This window comes from Brienomyrus brachyistius, chromosome 11 (assembly GCF_023856365.1).
Source record: "Brienomyrus brachyistius isolate T26 chromosome 11, BBRACH_0.4, whole genome shotgun sequence".
NCBI classification, from domain to species: domain Eukaryota; kingdom Metazoa; phylum Chordata; class Actinopteri; order Osteoglossiformes; family Mormyridae; genus Brienomyrus; species Brienomyrus brachyistius.
The window spans coordinates 18,607,039-18,631,857 of record NC_064543.1 but is presented as its reverse complement, the minus strand read 5'-3'; the positions used below and the strand labels follow the sequence as shown (position 1 = coordinate 18,631,857).

Here is a 24,819-nt window from a genome sequence, read left to right as displayed (position 1 = left end):
AAGAGAAATAAATACGCGAATAATACAAAATGTATCACCATCATAGGTCAATTTGCATGTTTCTATATGTCGGTCAACCCCCCCTCCCAAAATACATCTTCGAATAAATGTAATAACTATAGTTTGTGAAACACTGAATCTGTGAAAGGGTATGTAGAGAAGGTGCTGCCTGAAAACCTCACCCACTCGAGTCTCAGCACCAGGACCAACCAATAAACACGCGGGTATCCTTTGGCCGTATAAAAGATGCTGCGTTTCATTCATTTGTTCAGTACTCCCACGTCCCTATCGGTCATCCTTTCTTTCCCGCTCGTATATCCTATACGGCAGCAAACCTCGGTGATCAGAATGGAAGGTGCATTTTAATGGATCAGAGCAGCTATGCAAACCGCATTCGCCGCGCCGCCTCTGAGTTTGGGAACTTCGACGCGCTTCCCGATGAGCAGTGAATCGCAAGGCTTGCTGGCGATGAACTGGTCCGCTGTTTCTCGGGGAAATGCTACTCCTCTGGAGCTGGAGAACCGCCGGGCTCTGCAGTACGGCCAGTTCTCCTCGTCCACCTCGGTCTTTTTGGCGGTGCTCATGACGCTACTCGTCCTTGCCACCGTCCTGGGCAACGCGCTCGTCATACTGGCATTTGTTGTAGAGAAAAGTTTACGCACACAAGGAAACTTTTTCTTTTTGAATTTAGCCATTGCCGACTTCCTAGTGGGTAAGTGTTGTTTGGGCATTCGGTGCCTTTCTGTTTTATTATGGCTGACCATGAAAGGGAGAAATTCAGATAAAGAAGAATGGTAACACCTTACTTAAAGCACTCATGTATAATGTATTATGATGACTTATACTGACCATTATAATGCATTTTGGAGCTATTTGTGCTGCATACATGGCTGTGATGTGCTATGCCTTTTTATAGTTATAGCCGTGATTATAATACATTAGGAATGCATTATAACGCATAATGAATGATTTATTTTATGAATTATGAGTGCTTTGTGTTACCAGAAATTTATTTTTTTCCCCCTCAAACATTAAACGCTTTTCAATGCATGCCACACATACATAAATCTGAAATCGCAATTAAGATAAATACGTTCATTTTTATTTCATATCATTAGGAGGGTTTTGCATCCCCGTTTATATACCGTATGTCCTAACCGGAGAATGGAGACTCGGACGCGGTCTTTGCAAACTGTGGCTGGTGGTGGATTACACGCTCTGCACGGCGTCCGTGTTCAACATCGTCCTCATCAGCTTCGACAGGTTCATCTCTGTTACCAGAGCGGTAAGACAACGGCTTTTATAAAGAAACAAACAAATAATAATTTAAAAAATCAAGTAGTACTGAGAATTACTGTAATGTAATTCAGCATTCTAGGTAATTAAAACGTAGTTTATATAAATGCCTGTTCTCCCTGGCAGGTGAACTACAGGTGTCAGAAGGGCGTCACACGTCAGGCGGTGCTGAAGATGGTGAGCGTGTGGTTGGCCGCGTTCCTGCTCTATGGCCCTGCGATCGTCAGCTGGGAGTACATAGCCGGCGGTAGTGGGGTCCCCGCCAAAGAGTGCTATGCAGAGTTCTACTTCAACTGGTACTTCCTAATGACTGCGTCCACGGTGGAGTTCTTCACTCCCTTTATCAGCGTCACCTACTTCAATCTCAGCATCTACATTAACATCAGGAAGCGCAATCTGATGCGGGCGGAGCGGCCCGCCAGTGTGGGGGCCCGGGACTGCGAGATGGAGCTGCGCGGCAGGGCCGGCGCGGAGGAACGCCAGGTGTTCTTTGTGAGGCCCGCACCGGCCCCTGGCAGCGCCGAGAGCGCCAAGGCTGACAGGAGGACTGGGGGGCGCAAGTTCCTTGGCGCCAGGGGCTCAGTGGTAGTGGACAGCGGCCTTCTGGACCTGCCCCCGCTGCAGGTGGAGGACCTGGCCCAGAAGGCAGGAGACGGGCGTTATGGCCCAGAACTGCCCGATGGCTCGTCTAGAAATGGCCGCCCCCCGGCCACCGCCTCAGACAGCGGCATGGCAAGCCGCTTCCGCTTGTCCCGAGACAAGAAAGTGGCCAAATCACTGGCGGTGATCGTGTGCGTCTTTGGCCTCTGCTGGGCGCCATACACCCTGCTGATGATCATCCGGGCCGCATGCCACGGACAGTGTGTGCAACACTACTTATACGAAACCTCCTTTTGGCTACTGTGGATCAACTCCTCCATCAACCCAGTCCTCTACCCTCTATGCCACACGAATTTCCGAAGGGCTTTCAACAAACTGCTCTGCCCCGCCAAGATCAAAATTCAACCCCAATATATGGAGCAGAAATGCTAAGGCCCAGTCATGTGATTATTCTCGTCTCTTCTGCAACATTGTGGCAGGTGAGCACTTGGTTCTACAGATCGATTGATTTCATGCATGGACACGCTGAATGCAAATCGCCAAAGTGACTCACTGCCTGACACACTGTATAAATGTATGTGACGGAGTCAGAGTCACAGTGTTCTTCAGTCATGTTGATCTAAGTCGTGGCAGCATGGTACAATGAAATATTCTTGTAATAAATGACAGAATCAAATTTTAGCTCCTATGTGAATTGGATATTCTTGCCTACACCACAACAGCAGGTAGAAATAGTTAGACTGATTTAACACAGGCTGCATAAATCTCCCATCTAGCTGCTGAATAGACCTATTTTGTTTCCCCTCAGAAACAGATCTTACTCATCCTAATATTTATCACCATCTATATGCTGCTGTCTTGTGTTGTGAATTTGAGAATCTGTTATGCAGTATATAGTAGCAGTCTTGGAATATTAAGTTATACAGTAAAAATATTTATAAATTCATTAAATGGGTTTTAATAACAATGGACTTGGTTTTTTTTGTATTACAGAAACAAAGCTTAGGATAACCAATGAAGATTATTTGTCATAGCCTGTGTTGATTAGCCATTGATCTAAAGTTTATGATCCAAGGTCAATGGAGGGTAACTCACCTGAAAAACTATTTACTTCCAGTTTTCTGGGAATTGCGAACAAATAGCAATTCACAAGTCACCAACACTATTACACAAAATGTAGCTGTATATAAATCAAAGTATATCCATCAAGCATTAAGGGCACCTCAGTTACTACTTGGTTTTATTTTCCAAGCGAAGACTAAAACAAGTGGATCTGACATAGGAAACCGACACTGTGAAGGCAGCTCTCTGATGAAATCTCAGGATAAGTGACATTCTGTGTTTTGTTCATTTAAAAGACAATAAATTTTAATTCCTTACTTGGTACTTCACAAATTACCCTGCCTGTCACATTTTGGCTACCTCGACAATGAGGGTGTGCCAGAATTCACAGGAAAAGCACGAGCGAAGCAGCAACCAGGAATTCAGCGACTGCAGCTTTGAATTAGAAAACTCAAAGGCTCCCCTTTCAAATTCCCGCTTTGAGGACAGACAGACAAATTAAACAAGGAAATTGGCAGTCTGATTAAAAATTCCATTACTCTAAGCAGAGAAAAGCCAGTATCTTACAGTAAAGTATGGTTAATCGCAATTTATTGTTTATTTGTGCAAATGATGTGATTCTTGCCGTATTTGTTCTCACTGAATTACATTTAGGTTATGCAGACGATATAGATGGAAAACCCCAAACAAAAGGAAATCAACAAAAAGCCCCCTTCATCCCCTGCCCAGACAGATCTGGAATTAAATGTCTTTTCATGAATTAAGATCTACAATAGCTGTTGTATTCTCTCAAGTCCCAATGGGATAAAATGCACCTCAAGTTATTAACAGCAGTCACTTTTTTTTAAGCATCCATGCACCCACACACACACACACACTCTCTCTCACACACACAGCAACAGACTTCTACAAACAGTAGATAGGGAGATCCTCCACCAAACTGCATCCAACAACCGGAAATCACACGGCAGAGGAGCCGCCATCCAAACAGATGCACTTGTCATAACACGACAGACACGGCTTGTATACACTCACGTTTCCATAGGTGTTCAACAATTCAGCGCACGCAGAATGACACAGGAGCAAGTTCACAGAATATCTCATAGGCTGCCAGGACACAAACACGGCTGCCCTGCCAACCATAAGAAAGGGGGAAGCATGCCACCAGAGCGATAACGGCACATCCCAATTAGGCCGAGAGGCACCGACCTGCTAGTAAGAATGGCCAGCAAGGGGGCCGAGAAGAAGAGCGAGTAACGCCAGGCCTCAACATGGGGCATCGACTCTCCCTTATTTTTATTTTCAGGTTTGCCGAAGGAATGATCTCAGAAAAACAAAGTGCTACACAGAGGGAGTTTGGCATTGGCCGCGCAAGCTCGATAAGTCAGAGAAACTCGCTGCAGAAAAGGGAAATGAATCATTCTTTAGAAAGGGGTCATAGGTGAACGTGGCAGGATGAATGGAGAGCAGAAAAAGAGGAAAGAAGAGTAAAATGGTTAGAAGGGGCCTGCGTTCAACACTGGATGGATGATTTAGGGAGATGGGTAAGAGGGCGTTCAGTGGCGCCCCCTACAGGACCAAGCCCTCATAAACGGGACCGTCGGCCTCTGGGGACTCCCTCCGTAGCCGCAGGTGCTCCAGGGTGTTGTGGAAATGCTTGTTAATCTGCTCTGTTTCCTCACTCGATTCTAGGTTTGGGAGCTCTTCACGGATTTTCTGAATGAGCTGGTTCAGGACCTGGATGGTGACCTGGGGAAACACCAAGTATTTTATTAAGCTCCCAAAGACAGCTGAGAGAGATACAGCTTGTAATTTCTGAAGTTCTGACCTTCATAACGCCACAACTGCCTCAGCGCATAACATCTCCAAGGCCTACACCACCATTCATAAATTCCGACATTTCGGTTCACATTCATAATGCATGCAATTTACCTCGAATCCTTTAAAACATTCAGTTATTCTTTATTTATTCAGAATCTAGTATATATGGAGTTCCGATGAACCAGTAAGTGGAAAATGTCCAATACGAAAGTAAATAAATAACTACCGTCACTAAATAGGTAATTACAATTTCAAAATACTAGCAATTAAAAAGTAAAATTGATGAATGCAAGTTCATTTGGTTAAACACAAGAAAAAGAACATGGTACTATTGAGCACTGTATGAGATGCTTACACTCACAATCGCTTCAAAGACAGGAAGCTGGGTGGCAGGGTGGATGCTATGATCACCTAGCATCGGCAGAAAGTATCATACGGTACATCGCCAGCCGGGGAACAAATCAAAAATCTAGGCTGACTACAGAGTGTGCATTGCTATGGCACCGTCGTAAATCTGATCGTAAACAGAATCATCGTAAAGCAAGGAGCATCTGTATACCACTCAGTCACATCTGCCAGCAGTAATAATTGTTTTTACGGCATCTTATACCAAGCACAGCCAAAATAAAACGGTAATCCGACACTGCTATACTTTTAATACATGCATAAAATATACAAACATTAATATGTGCGTAAATGGTGTATATTTTTTACGATTTTTATGTGCCCACAGACTGCAGGGCAAAACAATCCCCCACCAATTACAGTACAGTACTGTATGGATCATGTGAAAGTGGTGAGGAATTAACAAGCTCGGAGCGACTCGGTCCGGGCAGATCTAAAATAACCCAGTCGTGGGGATAAATGTCAGAAAACGCAGCTGAGGAAAATGTGGGGGCTGTGCAACCCCCCCCTCCACTCCGCAAACTGTGAATAACCTGCACACAGTCAGTGCCAATACTCTGCAAGCCCCGGCTTATGTCTCCCATCATTGACGCCCATCTTTGCCGCTTTCGCTTCCTCCTCAGCTGCCGGATATTCCTCTGGGGGGGGGGGGGGGGGGGGGTGGGGGGGGCAGGAGTCAAGCTCAAAAGCTTCAAGAGCAGAGACTCACAGCTTCCCCATTATTACCCAACGCTCTTACACAGACACTGCAACGCTTACCAGACCACTGATCAGCCCTGAAATAAAATAGCAGAAAAAGACCAGAGAGCCAGAGAGAGCCTTTGTACAACAGCGGGGGGGGCGGGGGGGGGGGGGGGGGGACAGGCGTACCGCTTCATTCTCCTTCCCGTAAAAGTATAAGTATCTGTTCAGTATCTCTATGAAGAGCTGCACTTGCAGAGAAGGGTCCATGCACTGGTTGGCGATCTTCAGTGCCTTCTTCAGACACTCCATCACCCTCTTCCCGTCCCGGATCTGAAGACGACACAGCAGACAGACGGGGACACTTAAGGAAGTGCTTCTTCTCTAAGTGAAGTCCATTCTCTCGGAGGCTATGAGGCTATGTTTCTTCTGATATTGCTTACATTCTTTGTTTTTCTTTGTTCAATGTCTGCTGCGAACAGCGTGTATGGTACTGTAAACACATTAATCCGTATTTATTGTTGACAACATATTAAATTATTTGGTAAATGGGTTGTTGGCGTTTAAAGTGGTTTTTATCATGCTGAAATGGGATTTCTTAGATGAACGTGGAATAATTATTTTTCCTGTTAGAAATAATGGAAACAGCGTCTTGATACTGGAGTTCAATTTAAGTGGTTTCTTAGAACCAATTACAGTCGGACAAGGGGTACATTAATGTACATGGGGGGGGGGGATAATACAAATACACGATATACAGGATTTCCCTAGCAACAAGCAAGCATGACTACCAAAATAGAAGTCAGACTGGGCTCCACCAACATGTACAGACAATGAGGGGAGTCAGACACAATAGGCATGATGGCTGGGGCGGCATTGCTGGGGACATGGGCGGCCAACGCACCTCCTCGCCGTTCTTGTCGGTGTTGCGGCCGGACCAGAAGAGGTGCGCACAGGTGCTGACAGCCCGGCACTGGTCGGGCTTCTTCAGCAACTTGGAGGCGGCCAGTGCGCACTGTGTCCGGAGGGGCTCGTGATTCTCCTCACTGAAACAGCGAGTCCGCTCAAACGTGCCCACGATCAGCGTGATGGCGGCCAGCTGGGCCTTCGAGTCGCTGATCTCGTCCTCGTACAGTGAGAATGCCTGAGGGGGAGGGGAGGCAAGACAGGACGTGATGTTGCTCAACATTGTCGACACAAGAAACGATGCGGAACTTAGTGTATACAGAACACAGCAGTGAGAACAACCACCGAAGCAGTGTAGCACTTAAAGAAATGTGTGATCATGCCCCAGTCAGTGAAAGTGTGTTCCCTACCCCTAGACCCCAGAGGGGTAAGACAAGATCCGTTTTATGGATCCAGGGGGATGGGTTAGTTCCATCGAACTCTAGGATTATGGGTCCACAGCCCCCTCAGTAATTTCATCGCAACTGACTGGTTGTGGTTACGGTTATAATGGAATTTTTTCATCCTGAAAATCATCTCATGACCCCCACTTTGGGAATCTCTGCTCTAAGTTATGAACCTAACTTCTGCTTCTATTATTTATTTTGCATCCCTGATGAAAAGGAGAGCTGTAATTGGGGACAAAGCTCTCAATTTCGATGGCAACATATCCTTGTAATATGTATAACAGGGATGCACCATGAAATATCTTATTTTTTCCCCCACAGATGACATCCACAACTAACGGTTAATCAGCCGTAATGGTTTGCTGACATTCTGGGCATTTCACAAAGCGTTTAACCCTGATTAGAGGCATTTTTAGACAAACACGGGAAGAAGTCAAGCTTCTTCCATCACACAAAGCACCCTGAACCTGTTGCTTTCCACGTATCCATAGCAACAGACTTCTGGCTGTACTGATGATGAAAAGCCTATCGCCACCAATCCTTATCTGAAATTGTCAGAAATTTAAACAGAAAGCAGTATTTGATGAATGACAATTACGACAATCATAAAATGGATTTTTTATTTTAAATGATATAATTCGCGCAGACAAGGGACAGTTAGATTTTATGCTTAATGTTGTCCCCGCAGTTCAGCAAAGCCCAGTGATTCAAACCCAGTTAAACCTCAAAAGATGGAGCCCCCAGGAGAGACAGAGCAGTTTATCATATCGCGTGTTTAAAAATTTCCAGTTTCTCCACCTCAGGTTGACCCAAGTATTTAGTCTTCATTAATGGTTTGGGGTTTCAGGTGACATTTTCAGGTAAATATCTTCATACAAAGCAGCATTAGGTTTCAAAATAATTAGCAACTTTGAAATGCATGAGACCTCAGCCCTCCCTGGAATTAGCTATTCATTAGGGGTGACAGGCCAGTGCAGTGTCCAGATTCATTAGCCTGGGCGTCTGTTGAGACTAATTCTGGAAGATGCGCAGAATTCAACAATCGAAACAATGATTTGCATTATTCCTTTGTTCATTTTCAATTTCCCATCATGAAAAAAATGCCACAATGTCAATATTACCAGAGGGGCTCCTCATTGTCCACACATGCTGTCTTTCAGTGGAACTCAAATAATGGAACAGTGGACTCCTTCTGAGGTTACTCCAAATTACTGGCCCCATTTCAGGTGTCCCATGAGGGTATCCACTGCCCACCAGACCTCCTAGAGATGCACAGATGTGTACCTGAGACATGAACTCGTAGGCGACCGTCTCATGGTTCTCGAAGCCGATCTCACCGGCCGCCAGCGCCCCCTGGAGGAAGAGTCGCAAAGGCAGTTCCGCCAGTTCTGCTTTAATGAGTGCGCTGATGGTCTGATGGGCAAAGGAGAATATCTTCTGGCATTTTTTCTCCCACTTGTCATCCTGGAAAAAATATTTAGCAACTGATTACTTGGCATTCACTCAAGATCCTAAAAATGTAACCTGTTTGTACAGCTTGTTTATTGAACCTTATTCAGGTTCAAATACCATGTGAATAGTGCAATTGCAGTGACTCCTGGTTACAAGACCCACCACCCCCCACCCACTAAGATAACTACTGTACTGCAAATCACCACATTTCTTAAGCGATAGCTACTCAGACTGAGTAGGGAAAACGAAATATCAATTTTGCTAAGGGAACTGCTCTATATGACAAAGAGTCTGTACAAACCAACCAGTACCTTCCAAATCTTTTTTTTATCATTAAAAGCAGTGTTTCTCAATCCGGTCCTCAGGGACCCAGAGCCAGTCCATGTTTTTGCTTCCTCCCAGCTCCAAATATGGACCGGATTGGAAAACACTGCCCAAAAGTATACGGCAGATTTAAATTAACACACACACAGACGGGACTTCATTGGACATCTGAGAAGCGCAAAAATGATATCATTCCTTAGCTAATTAAAAACAATTTAATTACAAAGGAAGTAGAAAAAAAATTGCAAAAAAGTTTATCAGTATTGCAGATGTGAAGCAGCAGATGGGAAGCACGCATGAACGCCACGTGGGATTCCTCTGAAATGCTGAAGCCACCGACTGCAGCGAGGAAGATGGAGGCCGGCACTTGGAAGAAAATCACCACCATTCCCAGCTAGGGGAGCAGTAAGAAAATAATAAGCGTGACGCTTACCGATTTGGAGTTCTCTTTGTAGCGGAACGCTAGCTGATAGGCGGCGAAGACCAGCGGTGGCAGCGTGTATCGGATTCTTTGGTTCCCTCCTGCTCCAAAGTGTTTTCTGGCGGTGTTTAAAATCTGGGCGGGGGGGATTTCCGTGAATTAACATAACATGATCAAAGCACACAAAATCAAATGGACAATCGAATTAAGGCGTAATGCCATGGATGGGATTCCAGTTCATGTCCAGTTCATCATTTTGCCGCACAGCAATTTTAAATATGAAACATTAAATACAAATATATTTCCCAGCCTCACAAGGCAGTTAGTCTCTCCCTGAACAGATGGAACCAACTCTATTGTATGATAGAATCTGACTATAAGGGTATATCAGAACCATTTCACATTTTATTCTTAATGTATTCAACAGATGCTTTTAGAGATGAACATACTTTTTGTGACAGCAGGCTTAGAAATTCATTTCAGCAACTGGGAATTAAGTTCCTTGCCAGCAATAAAACCGACAACCTTCTGATACGAGGCATCGCACCCTAACCCGCTAAGCCAAGCACAGCATCCTTCCTAATCCCTGTGAGCCGGGCCTGAGGGGGCACCTACCAGATACTGCTGGTCAGGGTCATCGGACCGCAACAGGTGGATAAAGCGGCCCACTAGACTCTGCTCCTCGGCAAAGTCCTCAGGATCAGGGTCCTCTGCAGGCTGGTCAGGCTGGTCTTGTATCAGCGTGGACACCAGGTTCAGGATGGCGTCCACCTGAGTATTTGCAAGAGACACACAGTGTCATTAGCGCCCCCTAGAGTACCTGGTTTCGGAAATTCAACAAAACGACACCTCCAGGGCCTAGGAGACCTGATGCACCAAAGGAAAATAACTAACACAGCAATACACCTTAAAAATGTAAATGTATACAGCATGTGCCAATTACTTACATCTTAGTAAGGCAATTGGCATTTTTCTTGTTTTGCACTCAGACCCCAGATTGTAATTACGAGTTTCGTTCTTCTCTGAGCATCTGGACTCAGATACACCAATGTGCTTCAAATCCTGGTCCTGCGGCAATTAGCACTAGCTGAGCTTTTGACTGATTATCTCCCCAACCGCACCCTGAGACAGCATCCGAGACAAAAAGTGAAAACTTATCTACCCTAGTACAGTCGACCTGAAGGGGCTGCACTTCCAAACAGAGAGAACTGAACGGTCAGGAGATTTCCAGGGGGAGGCTAATAGCAGCTTAGCTGCCAAGGAAGCGGAAAACAGGAGCCTCTGCTCCTGGCACAGAGAAGAGAAGCCTAGGAGGACGGCTGCAGGGGACAGGGGAAAGGCATGGGAAAGGACTGATGACAGCGATCTGGCCTGGAAGCCCTGACAGCAGCAGCAGCAGCAGGACGATGGTCCCTGAGCTTATAAAGAAAGATGCGAGGAACTTAACGGGAGCAGATATGGCGCATGGTTCAGGCCCCAAACGCAGGAGATGACCAATTGTCTCACTGGACCGGACGTGTTTCAGCATAGTTCACCGACCACTCACAGCACATTCATTCACTTGCTCTACAATCAACTAGACGGGACAGTGCAATACAACAAGGGCACTTAAAGACTGTCAGCAACATCCCACAAAAATAACACATATAAATTAAACAGGTTTTCCCCTCAATCATAAGCAGTAAAAGCCACTGTCAGTCTTCACAGCGGGGCGTCCGCATGGAAACAGGCGTCGCGTCTGCGGTCACATCCTTGAGGAACCGCACACGTGACCACGGCTGGTGAGCGCCGACACGCATCTGATCATGGGAATGAACAGACTAATGCACCCTGATTAGCGCGCACGCGCCTTATTTGCTGCCATACAATTTAGTTGCTGATTACACTTAATGTGCTGCAGCTTTGCCAGGACAGTCATTTAAGTAGCTTTGGATAAAAGCATCGGCTAAATTAATAAAATGTACGAAACAGTAAGCCGGCAGAGGACAGCCACCCCAAACGAAGGCAGAGCCAATAAATATCAGTAATTATATTACGAAGCCCAGAGCCACCTTCCAGGCAGGTGCTGTAAATACTGGCATTTACTCTGACAGCCACCATGAGGACGACGCTGAGCCAGGCAGAAGTCTGACCCCCCCTCTCCTGAGGATCGACATACAGCCTCTATCCAGGTTACAATGGAGTCGCATTCCGATAAACTTATCGTAAGCGGAAAATGCAATTTTCTACAGCGTACCTAACCTAACAAACAACATAGCCTAGGCAGCCTGCCTTAAACACGTTTAGAACATTTACACTAGAATATAGCCGGGCAAAATCATTAACACAAAGCCTAATATATAATAAAATGTTGAGTATCTCATGTAATTTATTGCATAATGTACTGAAAGTGAAAAATATTTACCCATAGTAAAAGTCAAAATATCGTAACACGGACCATCATATCCCAGGGTATGTTGATATACACATGCGCGTAAAAACAAAAAAAATTATAATAAAAACTGAAGGCCTCTGAAACTAAAGAGCCAACGGTCGCTTATCTAACCAGCAGTGGAAGACTGAGGAAAAGTGAGTTCCCATAACATTCCCAAATGCGGCTCAAACGCTGCTAATGCTTAACACACACACACCAAGGTGACTGAGGGCCGAACACGTATGCAGCTCATGCTACGGATCCCACAACGGAAGGAAGCAAACAAAAAGCCACAGAAAATCAGGAGTGGGAGGAACGCTCTTTCAGGGGGAGGGAAACAATCAGGGCGCATTATGCCCACTAGCCAGCGTGGTGAGTCAGCGTCGCTCTGACCCCCTGAGGCACGCCATCCTCGTTCCGCAAAAGGCCTCTGGGTCGACAATTCAAACCGCTTACGGGGGAACCTCTCCGGTGCTCGGCCTAACAAAGCCGACCCTCCAGGTGACATTCGACGGGCTATTCACATGTAAATCACAGCCGGAGAGTCAAAAAACGGATTTGCGACAACATCGCCACCCTACCATTTAAGAACAAGGACAGGGCTAACTGCCACCTGATCCGGGAGCCAGGACCCTCGAAGTTCTCACAATCGTGAGCCGAGAGGTTGGCCAAAATGGGCGCCCCCTGGTGGTGGACGACGTGGGTGACAGCGTCCCCTCCCCCCAATGGCGACCCACCTGCTCCTGCGCCACCACCTCGGTGCCGTAGTCCAGCGTGTTGCTCAGCACGTAACAGCTCATGGTCTTGCGCGACTCGTAGTCGAAGTACTCGAAGAGCAGGTGGAAGTGCTTCAGCTTCAGCACGGTCAGGATGTTGTTGTACGTGTCCACAGGGATCTTCAGCAGTCGCATGAGCTCCTTGGACACGGCGCTGCTGGTGGCGATGCTGCGACAGGGTAAAGCAGACAGAGGACAGATAAGAGAACCGGAGGAACACCGTTCAGTCTTTTCAGCCGCGACCAAAGCTCAGAAACGCTCTGGGGGTGGGGGTGTGCACTTCTCCGCTTAACTCCCGGCTCGATTCTGCAGAGTTCAGATTCTCACACCGTGTGAGGTGACAGCAGCCCAGGGAGGTGAAAACCGGAGTCGCGGGAGAGAAAAATCGATGCGCCTGCCTGCCGAAACCGCGGGTAAACGATCCCTATCATCTAATGCTGCAAGAGATTTCGTGACACCGCCTTTCCGAGCTGCACAAACGCAGCCCGATCAACCACTGCCTTCGGGCCACAACTATCTGAGGGGCAAAAACGGCAATTAGCATCATTAAAGAATGAAGTTTTTTCCCTACAAATTTGGCCTGCCTCTGTGCCCAATTAAACTTTTCACATCAAAAGCGGCCGCTGAGGGCCCTCGGTCAATCGCATGCCATTCAGTCGTGACGCCCAGCTTTGGCCAACGAGGTCAAGGGGAGCATCTGAGCTCACAGCTCAGGTCAAGATCAGCCTAGGAGGGGAGACTTTTATCTAACACCTTTGAAGCTGCCTCTAAGACAGCGAGGAAAAAGGAGGAATGAAATCCAAACAGGCAGCCTTGGACTGCCAGCCACATGGGCAGCGCAGACGGCTGGTTAGAGGCCAATTAGCACATACGTCCTCCGCATGCAGGTAGCCCGGCAAAGGCACGGCATCCACACCCACTTATTCTCCTGAGATGCCGCACACCATTATGATAAAAACTGCTGCGGGCGGATGTGGCATCATCGGCGGCAGAACCTCTGGGCTTCCCCAGGCAAACACAGATGCATGCCGTGCAGAGATTCCGACGGCTAGGAGAGTCGGAAAGGCAGGTTTCCCAGATGCTGTTAAAAAGATGTTATTTACTATTAACAAACCGCAGAGTTATTCTCTAACAACTCTGCCAATTATTTGCCCTTGCCTGTAATGAGATGCATTCTAGAAAATTATACAAATAAACATATAAAAAAAATCAGACATATAAAAGAATCCGTCTTGCTTCAAGACCCTTGTTCATACCTATATTAACCCCAACCCTGATAAAATGAGCACCATGTTATTCCTTGGGGAGGGACGGGGCTCACTCTACTATCCGTTGGCACGGTGACGTGTTCTCGCATCGGTTTCGGGGCACTCACTGCTCCAGGTTGAGCTTGTTGAAGATCTCCACTGTGCTCTCCAGGACCTTGTCCACATAGTCCACTCGGTCTGGGTAGCACTTCATGGCCAGATTGATGAGGGACACTTGCAGGGAGACCACGTCCTCAGAGGGCATATCCTGCCGGGACTGGGGAGGAGGCGGGGGTCGCATTAGAGCCTATGAAAGCACCTAACGCCGCTTTAAAGGGATCAATCTAAAAAGGAGGAAATCCTTCATTCCTTCCATCCAATCACTCAGTCGTCTCTAAAATTCTCTGTAAAGGGCCAAGGATTTACGGTACAGCCAAGGACCCACTAGGACTTTGAAAGATGCTGCATGAAATACAATATGACTATATTGATATAAACAAAATGACAAAGGGAAACATACTGTACTGTTTGTATAAACACTCTCAATAAGGTACACAAAACCTACGGGCCAATTAGAATCTTTGTAACAGGTACCGTAAGGCAAGTGCATTGACCGGAGAAAAGCACAAAAACTGGCCCAAAATGCTTCAGATTCTACTTATTTCTCCATGAAGAATTGTCCACATTTAAATACTTGTTGTTCATATTTCTTACTCTTTTTCCAGTATATACCTGGTTATTATTTCTTTCAAAAACTGCACTGAAATTACTGGTTGAAATGCAATGATTTTGCAGTATTCTTCAGCTAAAATATTGGCCAATTTCACCCTCAATTTTCTACCTCACAGAACCCTACAAAAAACGCCACAATGAATGAGTTTCCAGAATAAAGCATGGAAAACAAAGTTTTCCAGGAGATCTGTAACAAAATGCTGCAATCACTGGCCGTAGAAATGAAAGTGAGGTCCCCACTTATCTGGTCAGTGGAACTCCAACAGCCATATCTCAAAAACCCTTAAAGGTAAGAATTTGAAATTGTGTCTATTTTGTATGAAAATAAAACCTTCTGTCTTATGAAATCTAACCTTAGCTGAAGTTCACTTTTTACCTACCAGTCTATTTGTATTTAATCAGAACACTGTCTTGTTACATGCACAAGGATTCAAGTAGAAGTGATGCATTGAGTGGATCGTAGTCCATTTACATTGCATCTCAGCAGCTTTACACATTAAACAATGAAGGACAAATGATTATTCGGACGTCAGACTGTGCCGACAGTCAGTATATAAAGGGTAACACACAAAAACACAGGCTAACCTTTTTAATACAAAAGGACAGCAGGGTCAGGCACGTACCTGGATGACCGTAGCTACTTGTTGCGAGAAAATGTCGAACAGTTTAATGTCTGCAGGAATGCCTGGACCGTCCTCTCTGTGCGCGAACAGTGCTAATCTGCAAGGGGCAGAGAAACACGGCTGACTGTGCGACTCAATGCACGGCATAAAAAAAAAAATCAGACTTTTCAGCTGAACTTCTAGAATATTTCCAACTGTGCCTCAACTCGGGGCAGACATTGACATCCACGGAGGCTCGCCGGTTCACCAGGTCGCCCACCGAGCGCCCAGCGGGGCTGGGGTAGAGTGTGGGCAGGCCCCTGGGGAACCAACGAGGCCTCGGCAGAGTAAGAGAAAGAGGAAATTGAAAGTCTTCGGGTGAAAGGTTTCAGGGAAAAGCGCCTTGCCTGTCGATGAGGGCGATGATGATGTTCTTGACATTGACGTGCTGGTGGAGCTCAGCACACGCCCTCAGGAAGGGGTTCAGCGTCTGAAGGTGGAACTCATCGGGGAACACCTGGAGGAGGACAGGACAGCCCCTAGCGCTCAGCGTTTGCCAGAACCTAACCAAGCTTCACGGAATCAGACAGATGGATCACTTAACAGAACAGGGCTCCTCAACAGGGAATTTCCAGCCAGGAAGGTTCATAAAACACCGGGTCAACTGCCGGCTCAGAGCTACCCGGTACCATCTGCGGATGTCGGATTCTACTCCGACCTTCAGCAAGGAGCAAATGGGCTCACAAATGTTATGACATTTTACAAAAAATTTTAGTTAATTGGCTTTTTATCTGAAGCAGAGTCAGAACAGCCTGGCAGCAATTGGAGGATAAGGGCCTTGCTGAAGAGTCCAATGAAAAAAAAATCTTTATTAACCCTGCAATGTGAACCGATGACTTTCTGATCACAGGCACAGGTTAAGCCACGGAGCCACACTCCTCCCCCCTGAACAGGTTCTGTTGATGTTGTGGTGCAAGTGGGCAAATACCTGTATGATACATTCCATAAGGTACTCCTGCGCCAGGGAATCCCGGCAATTCACCACCTGCTCCAAGACGCCAGACAGGACAACCTAAAGAAAGAAGAAAAACTGTCATACAAGCTTAGGAATTCTTTAAAGCTTTCTGAGAATAGAGCAAAATAAACCCACCCTCTGGGCAACACTGACCGCCATCCGAGAGAGGAGCCGAAATCTTAAACTCAGGACTAATTAGTCCAATTCATTACTCTGCATGTGCTGAATGCTTTTTCATCCAAATGAAAATGGCTTTAATTCTGAAATGCACTCCATTTCCATAGTGGGCATCTTGAACTTCAATCCCAAAGTGGAGCCTGTTCAATTAGAGAAACGAGCTTTGCACATCAAAGTGGACATCCCCCACCCCCGTCCAAGGACAACTTGTGAATACTGGTTGTGCTTCAGAGACTCTTTGGAAGTCTGAAGCTCAGCACCTCTAAGATGTGTTTCTTCGTTTGATCTCAAACAGGGAGATCTTGGTGGACAGCTCCTGTGCACAGGGGATGTGTTCACTGCCGCGCTTTACGCCACGGCCTCTCAAATAGCCAGCAAATCATTTACAAAAGGTTGTGCTGGGGTTGGTTCTGGCAACAAGTGGGCACTTACTTCACACAAAGAGGCAGATACCCCCACACACACACACACAGCATAAACCTCACACAAAGAGGCAGATACACACACACACACACACACAGCATAAACCTCACACAAAGAGGCAGATACCCACACACACACACACAGCATAAACCTCACACAAAGAGGCAGATACCCACACACACACACACAGCATAAACCTCACACAAAGAGGCAGATACCCACACACACACACACACAGCATAAACCTCACACAAAGAGGCAGATACCCACACACACACAGCATAAACCTCACACAAAGAGGCAGATACCCACACACACACAGCATAAACCTCACACAAAGAGGCAGATACCCACACACACACAGCATAAACCTCACACAAAGAGGCAGATACCCACACACACACAGCATAAACCTCACACAAAGAGGCAGATACCCACACACACACAGCATAAACCTCACACAAAGAGGCAGATACCCACACACACACAGCATAAACCTCACACAAAGAGGCAGATACCCACACACACACAGCATAAACCTCACACAAAGAGGCAGATACCCACACACACACAGCATAAACCTCACACAAAGAGGCAGATACCCACACACACACAGCATAAACCTCACACAAAGAGGCAGATACCCACACACACACAGCATAAACCTCACACAAAGAGGCAGATACCCACACACACACAGCATAAACCTCACACAAAGAGGCAGATACCCACACACACACAGCATAAACCTCACACAAAGAGGCAGATACCCACACACACACAGCATAAACCTCACACAAAGAGGCAGATACCCACACACACACAGCATAAACCTCACACAAAGAGGCAGATACCCACACACACACAGCATAAACCTCACACAAAGAGGCAGATACCCACACACACACAGCATAAACCTCACACAAAGAGGCAGATACCCACACACACACAGCATAAACCTCACACAAAGAGGCAGATACCCACACACACACAGCATAAACCTCACACAAAGAGGCAGATACCCACACACACACAGCATAAACCTCACACAAAGAGGCAGATACCCACACACACACAGCATAAACCTCACACAAAGAGGCAGATACCCACACACACACAGCATAAACCTCACACAAAGAGGCAGATACCCACACACACACAGCATAAACCTCACACAAAGAGGCAGATACCCACACACACACAGCATAAACCTCACACAAAGAGGCAGATACCCACACACACACAGCATAAACCTCACACAAAGAGGCAGATACCCACACACACACAGCATAAACCTCACACAAAGAGGCAGATACCCACACACACAGCATAAACCTCACACAAAGAGGCAGATACCCACACACACACAGCATAAACCTCACACAAAGAGGCAGATACCCACACACACACAGCATAAACCTCACACAAAGAGGCAGATACCCACACACACACAGCATAAACCTCACACAAAGAGGCAGATACCCACACACACACAGCATAAACCTCACACAAAGAGGCAGATACCCACACACACACAGCATGAACCTCACACAAAGAGGCAGATACCCACACACACACAGCATGAACCTCACACAAAGAGGCAGATACCCACACACACACAGCATGAACCTCACACAAAGAGGCAGATACCCACACACACACAGCATGAACCTCACACAAAGAGGCAGATACCCACACACACACAGCATAAACCTCACACAAAGAGGCAGATACCCACACACACACAGCATAAACCTCACACAAAGAGGCAGATACCCACACACACACAGCATAAACCTCACACAAAGAGGCAGATACCCACACACACACAGCATAAACCTCACACAAAGAGGCAGATACCCACACACACACAGCATAAACCTCACACAGAGGCAGATACCCCCCCACACACAGCATAAACCTCACACAAAGAGGCAGATACCCCCCCCACACACACACACACAGCATAAACCTCACACAAAGAGGCAGATACCCACACACACACACACAGCATAAACCTCACACAAAGAGGCAGATACACACACACACCTCACACAAAGAGGCAGATACCCACACACACACACACACACACACACACACAGCATAAACCTCACACAAAGAGGCAGATACACACACACACCTCACACAAAGAGGCAGATACCCACACACACACACACACACACACAGCATAAACCTCACACAGAGGCAGATACCCACAAACACACACACAGCATAAACCTCACACAAAGAGGCAGATACCCACACACACACAGCATTAACCTCACACAGAGGCAGATACCCACACACACACACACACACAGCATAAACCTCACACAAAGAGGCAGATACCCACACACACACACACAGCATAAACCTCACACAAAGAGGCAGATACCCACACACACACACACAGCATAAACCTCACACAAAGAGGCAGATACCCACACACACACACACAGCATAAACCTCACACAAAGAGGCAGATACCCACACACACACACACAGCATAAACCTCACACAAAGAGGCAGATACCCACACACACACACACAGCATAAACCTCACACAAAGAGGCAGATACCCACACACACACACACAGCATAAACCTCACACAAAGAGGCAGATACCCACACACACACACAGCATAAACCTCACACAAAGAGGCAGATACCCACACACACACACAGCATAAACCTCACACAAACAGGCAGATACACACACACAGCATAAACCTCACACAAATGGGCAGACACCAACACACACACACACAACCTTAAAATTAAAGAAAGAAAGAAAAAGTTCATAAAACAGCCTTTAGACTCAATAGAAATTCTGTTAGGATAAAAGAGGTGTCCTGTTAAACACAAGTGGGTTCATGCAGGACTAATATGCCATGAAGGCACTTTTCAGTACATCTCACCAGCCTGGAACTACCTTCTCAATGCGCTTTTGCATTGGCATACAGGATGAGTCATACCTGAGCCCTGACCTGTACCATGAAGAGAGACTAGTTACAGCACAGTTCCAGCTCACTTTGGTTTTCCACTGCAGAAGGGTTGGCTCGGTAAAGGCGTGGCTGGGTTGGAGAGCAATAGCGACGGAAAACCAAAGAGAGACGCCTTGTTTACTGTTCACACGGTGTACGTCATGATTTATTACATGCTAACTTCCGCTAGCATGTCTATCAGAATCGCCGTGTTATTTTAGCATCAAACGGTAGCGGAATTAGCATTATCTTGCAAAAAGTTGCGTTTCTATAGTACTTTAAGTAGGAGGTCGGAAATTCACTAGTTTCAAGGCACCAAAAATGCATAAATTCCGCCCAATGTGCAACATTACTAATAATCAATAACACAGAGTATAAGTCCCTTTTCCCTTCACATAATCTGAACATATCGATGCAGATCACTGCTTCTTTCTTGTGCCCCTGTGCAGCACTGTGCATAAATCTTAGCCAGTGAAAATGTTTAAAGCTATCTATCCAGGTAACAAATGCACTTTTGCTCAGTGCAAAAACCACTATTATAACTCCACTCTGTACGCCTGCGTTAGAGCATGTGAACTGGTCAATGCCTGAGACCCTGATTTTACTTACGCGACCCATGAGATGGCCAGCAGATTTTTCGTTTTCCACAGAATAAAAAAAAAAAAAAAACGACGTAACGTTATCCTGCTCCTTCCATGTTAGCGCTGGTTTGATTTCTTAGACATTTTTTTTACACTATGCATTTAAGTAGCGTTACATTAGACAGCCGATCACCAGCCACTTTAGATCTTCACACAAGTTTGCTGAATGCTTATTAGCTCACAGACGCTGAGATCAACTGCTGGGGTACTGGAATTTACCACCGAAAGAAAATTAATTTTTCGATCCTCGATAGGATTGGATCATTTTGGTTGGCACCACGATAGTAAACTGTCAGTCCACGGTATGGGTCGGTTCCTGGTGACAGTGGAAAAGGGCCACTGGATGCGACTCAGAAAGTATAGGGTGGTAAATCTTGGGCAAGGATGCGAAAGCAGCACTGACCTGCTTGTACTTTTCCACATTGACCCCTTCCAGCTGGCTGAGGCGCACTAGGTTGGTCCCCACCAGGATACGCAGCTCCTGCCTCTCTTTCTCACGCTTCTCTCGGTCGCGGCTGTGGCCCTGGTGCTGCATGCGCACCCACAGCTTGTTCATCTCAGCGAAGTTCAGCAGGACGAAATCAATGGAGTCGTTGATGTCACCCGTGGTCTCCTCCCTAGGAGGGGGGATATGCCATGAAGTAAGGGCTTATCCTCACCTCATTGGCTTTGGCAGAAGATTGAGACTAACACCTGCATGCTCTGTGATGTGAATACTGCAGTATGACTCATCTCTGACTAAGCCCTACATGCTCTGCAGTGTGAATACTGCACAGTGATTCATCCCTGACTAACCCCTGCATGGTTTGCTGTGTGAATACTGCACAGTGATTCATCCCTGACTAACCCCTGCATGGTCTGCTGTGTGAATACTGCACAGTGATTCATCCCTGACTAATCATTACAAGTTTTGCAGTGCGAATACTGCAAAGTGACTCATCCCTGACTAATCCCTCTGTGCACAGTGATTCATCCCTGACATAACCCCTCTGGCTAATTCTTATACACATTACACCAAATGGACCGTGTCATACTCAGGCTGTTCTCCATCGTCAGGCAGAATGTTGCGGGTACACTGGAGTAGGTAGTTCCTCAGGAACAGCCCTCTCAGAGGGTGCTGGACGCCCCGGCACATCTCCACCAGGTCCTTTAAGATGTCCTTCCGCGACTGAGGAAATGACCTAACATAGACCACGCCCACAGTGATCAGCAGGTACCTAAAAGAGAGACACATAAATGGTGGATGAGGATACAGAGTGGAAAAGCAGGCGCTGAGCAACACACATGGCCAAAGCGATATAGAAATTTTATATGTTCAGAGTATCAACAACATTTGTGTTAATTAGCAAAGTACTGGCAAGTGTCTATCCGGCACATATATCAGCACAAGTCTGGTATGTCTTCTACATCTGTCAGGTTACTGACTTTTGAGAGACTGTCCGGGGGTAATGTGCAATTTATTTGTATACATTTAACGTCTGTTCCCTTGAGGTCCGGCTTTTTGGTAATAACATTGTTCCACCAATTAGCTTCGGCCATCTGTGTTGCATCTTCATTCACGGTGACGTAAATGACATGCACCACTTTGAAAGTCTTCTGTTTTATCGATGGCTTCCTACTTAGCAGAGATGCTAATCGTGAATAGGCAAAAAGTAAGGTCTTTATACTACTATTAATATTACTTATAAAACTTTTAGACAAACATCCCATTCACACAAAAATGGGGTTCAACACATTCTCCCAAGTCCAATCTGTTCTTTAACAGGGAATCCTGAATTACCACTTTGTCAAATTTGATTGTTCTAAATTTCCTCCACACATACTGGCCCCTCTGCCTGCCAATCCACTTACAGCCTGGGTATGATGTTCCCAGCATACTGGACCAGCTCATACAGATCAGCCACCTTGCGACCCTTGGCAAACTCATCTGTCAGGTAGACTTCCAGGTAGTGCAGCTCGTCAGAAATGGCCATGTCTGAGCATAGAGTTAAAAGGTCTGAAATCCAAAGTCAGAGGCAACAAAATGCCAGTAATCTTAGTCCTTATGGTAGCCCTGTCTTCGATGGAAAAACACTGCATTTAGCCAGTATTTACAGAACGATGAAAGGATACAGAGCTCATAGTAGCTTTTTGGAGAGAGCATGGATGTCCGAAGCTCCCCCAGCATATTGGAGGCATGCTTCAGGGCGTCCATCAACTTGTTCTTGTCCTACACAAATGGAGGAGAAACCATCGTGAAAATAAACCAACTAATGTTCACCACAATAGTATCATGTCAGATTGAACTGCTAGTTATTCATTGAGTGGCATATTACCTGAGAGCGTTCAATGGCAGAGAAAGCATTTCCCCTACAAAGACACACCATACTACCCAGCTGGCAGCAAGCTAACAACCGAAATTCTTTTAATTCCTTACTTGTGTTCAGTGTTTACCAATCTAAGTTGAAAAAAATATATATATGTCTAGCAGGAAACAGATCAAGATATTTTATCTAACATAAGAACCTGCATCGTTTTGGTGACTTTTCTTCTCCTTAGCCATGATACCCTGCTATACCTCAACTTGATCTTCTATACCTGCTTGTCCTTTGCAGGGTCATAGGGGTCTGGAGCCAATCCTCAAAGATACTACAGAATGGTAGGGAGCAACCCAGGATGGGGGGGGGGTGAATCCATCATAGGGTACACACACATTCATATGGATGGTTTGGTAACTCCACTTAACCTCGGAAAGTTTTTGAAAGGTGGTGGGGGGAACCGGAGAACCCAGAGGAAACCCCACAACACGGGGAGAATACGCAAACTCAACACACAGAGTCGAGGCAGACTCAAACCCTGGTCCCAGAGGCGACCACAGTGCCACTATGCCTCTTCCACTGCTACTAAACATTTCATATTAACATTACAGAAAATCATTACCAGACAGCGTTTCATTTGGAAGGACTGGACCTTGACGGCTTGAATGGCTTCATCAAGGAGCTTCTCCTGCTCATCTTGGGGTGACTGCTGTGTGGTAGGCTGAAAGACAGGCCACCAAAGACTCAGTGAAAACACCCGGAAGCACTGGAAGTCTAGATACGTGCATTTCTATGAAGCACACATATTCAGTACAGTTAACACGAGTCTTAAAACACTCTCCAAAAAAAATGTGAAAATGTTTTCATATTTAAAAAAAAAATGAAAAAACACAACAGCAATCTTATTGCACTAATGGAGAATTACCATACAACTATTTTTTTTTTGCCAATACCACTTTTTTCCCCACATTTATTAGTCATAAATATAAGTTTTAAAGCATTATGCAGAAAAGTATTTTATTAAACAGCACTAGTTAGATTAAATTGGATGGTATAATCTAGAAAGTAGACAATACTAATTTGCTAAAGAAACAAACTAGTTTGAAGATCGTTTCATAAATATGAGGAAAGTGATTACAAAAATATACTCTAATGTAAAATAGAACACCTGGCAATTCACTATAAACCTAAATATTTTACCACATAACCTGTTGTTGATTCGATAAACACGTACGGTAAAACACTTATATGTACCGATCTAATAAATATATTTACAAATAGTCAGTGAAAAATGTTCTGCATAAGTCAATAAAATGTATACATACCACAGTAATATAAAGCCATTTCAATGGTATGGAGAAAGTTCTGGGTTATTAAATGATTCAAAGCAACTTAAGTAAACACTTCAAAAACGTCAGCTAACACTACTGATAACGTTGATTTCTATAAGTTGCAGTTAATGTTATTACCCACTCAGTCCAATTAAAATGAGTTATCTTTCTTCCTTGTTAACTGCGATGTATTCGCATAATACCTATTAAGCGTGCCTCTGCACCGGGCCAGGGCTTTTTAAAACGGTATGCTGCTTGGCAGCTAGCTATTTTGAACACAAAGATATAAGCAAACAGTTTTATTGACCTCGGAAGTCACATTGTATTGATATGCAAAAAGGGGGGCATGATAAATTAGAAGATGTCAATCATCAATGAAATGTTAGTTTATTTATTTTAGGAAAAAATGACTGAAAAATCACGACAGTAGCTAGGCCTTTGCACCACCCGAACACTGCATGAAACTACCTCGTAACGTCTGCTCGTTTAAGAAACCTTAAGCGACGTGACCGCAAAGGTAATACTACATGTTAAATTTTTATTTTAAGACGACAATTATTCTATGCATGATAACAGTTAACTACACTTACCATGATTATTAATTATGCTTCAGGAAACACCGACAGATAGCCCCCTTTCAAACGTTACTTGTCATGTGACTACGTTGCAACTCCTCTTCCGCAGAACCGCCCTCATTGGCTAAAACATCAAATAACTGTCTTTCTTATTGGTCATTGGAAGTTTGATTGGCGGCGGAAACATTCAAT

The 24,819-nt window shown here is 45.6% G+C and overlaps 2 protein-coding genes across 3 annotated transcripts; one reads left to right on the top strand and one right to left on the bottom strand.

Moving 5' to 3' along the window:
- The first annotated feature begins 208 nt into the window (after positions 1 to 208).
- hrh3 (histamine receptor H3) lies at positions 209 to 3,507 on the top strand. Of its 2 annotated transcripts, XM_049030322.1 has the most exons (4): positions 209 to 712; positions 1,119 to 1,285; positions 1,423 to 2,375; positions 2,890 to 3,507. In XM_049030322.1, the coding sequence occupies exons 1-3, from the start codon at positions 382 to 384 to the stop codon at positions 2,326 to 2,328; spliced, it is 1,404 nt and encodes a 467-aa protein (XP_048886279.1). In that variant the 5' UTR covers positions 209 to 381; the 3' UTR covers positions 2,329 to 2,375; positions 2,890 to 3,507. The 2 variants fall into 2 exon arrangements, with proteins under 2 accessions (XP_048886279.1, XP_048886278.1); XM_049030321.1 differs by having other exon boundaries at positions 1,423 to 3,507.
- Positions 3,508 to 3,532: 25 nt separating this feature from the next.
- On the bottom strand, positions 3,533 to 24,780 carry vps35 (VPS35 retromer complex component). The gene is made up of 17 exons (XM_049030292.1): positions 24,643 to 24,780; positions 23,344 to 23,442; positions 22,537 to 22,633; positions 22,276 to 22,399; positions 21,459 to 21,641; positions 20,828 to 21,041; positions 16,173 to 16,256; positions 15,592 to 15,701; positions 15,206 to 15,302; positions 13,979 to 14,127; positions 12,565 to 12,772; positions 10,030 to 10,185; positions 9,427 to 9,549; positions 8,502 to 8,681; positions 6,770 to 7,009; positions 6,055 to 6,198; positions 3,533 to 4,707 (listed from the first exon to the last, which is right to left on the bottom strand). The coding sequence occupies exons 1-17, from the start codon at positions 24,643 to 24,645 to the stop codon at positions 4,528 to 4,530; spliced, it is 2,391 nt and encodes a 796-aa protein (XP_048886249.1). The 5' UTR covers positions 24,646 to 24,780; the 3' UTR covers positions 3,533 to 4,527.
- Between the last annotated feature and the right edge of the window lie 39 nt (positions 24,781 to 24,819).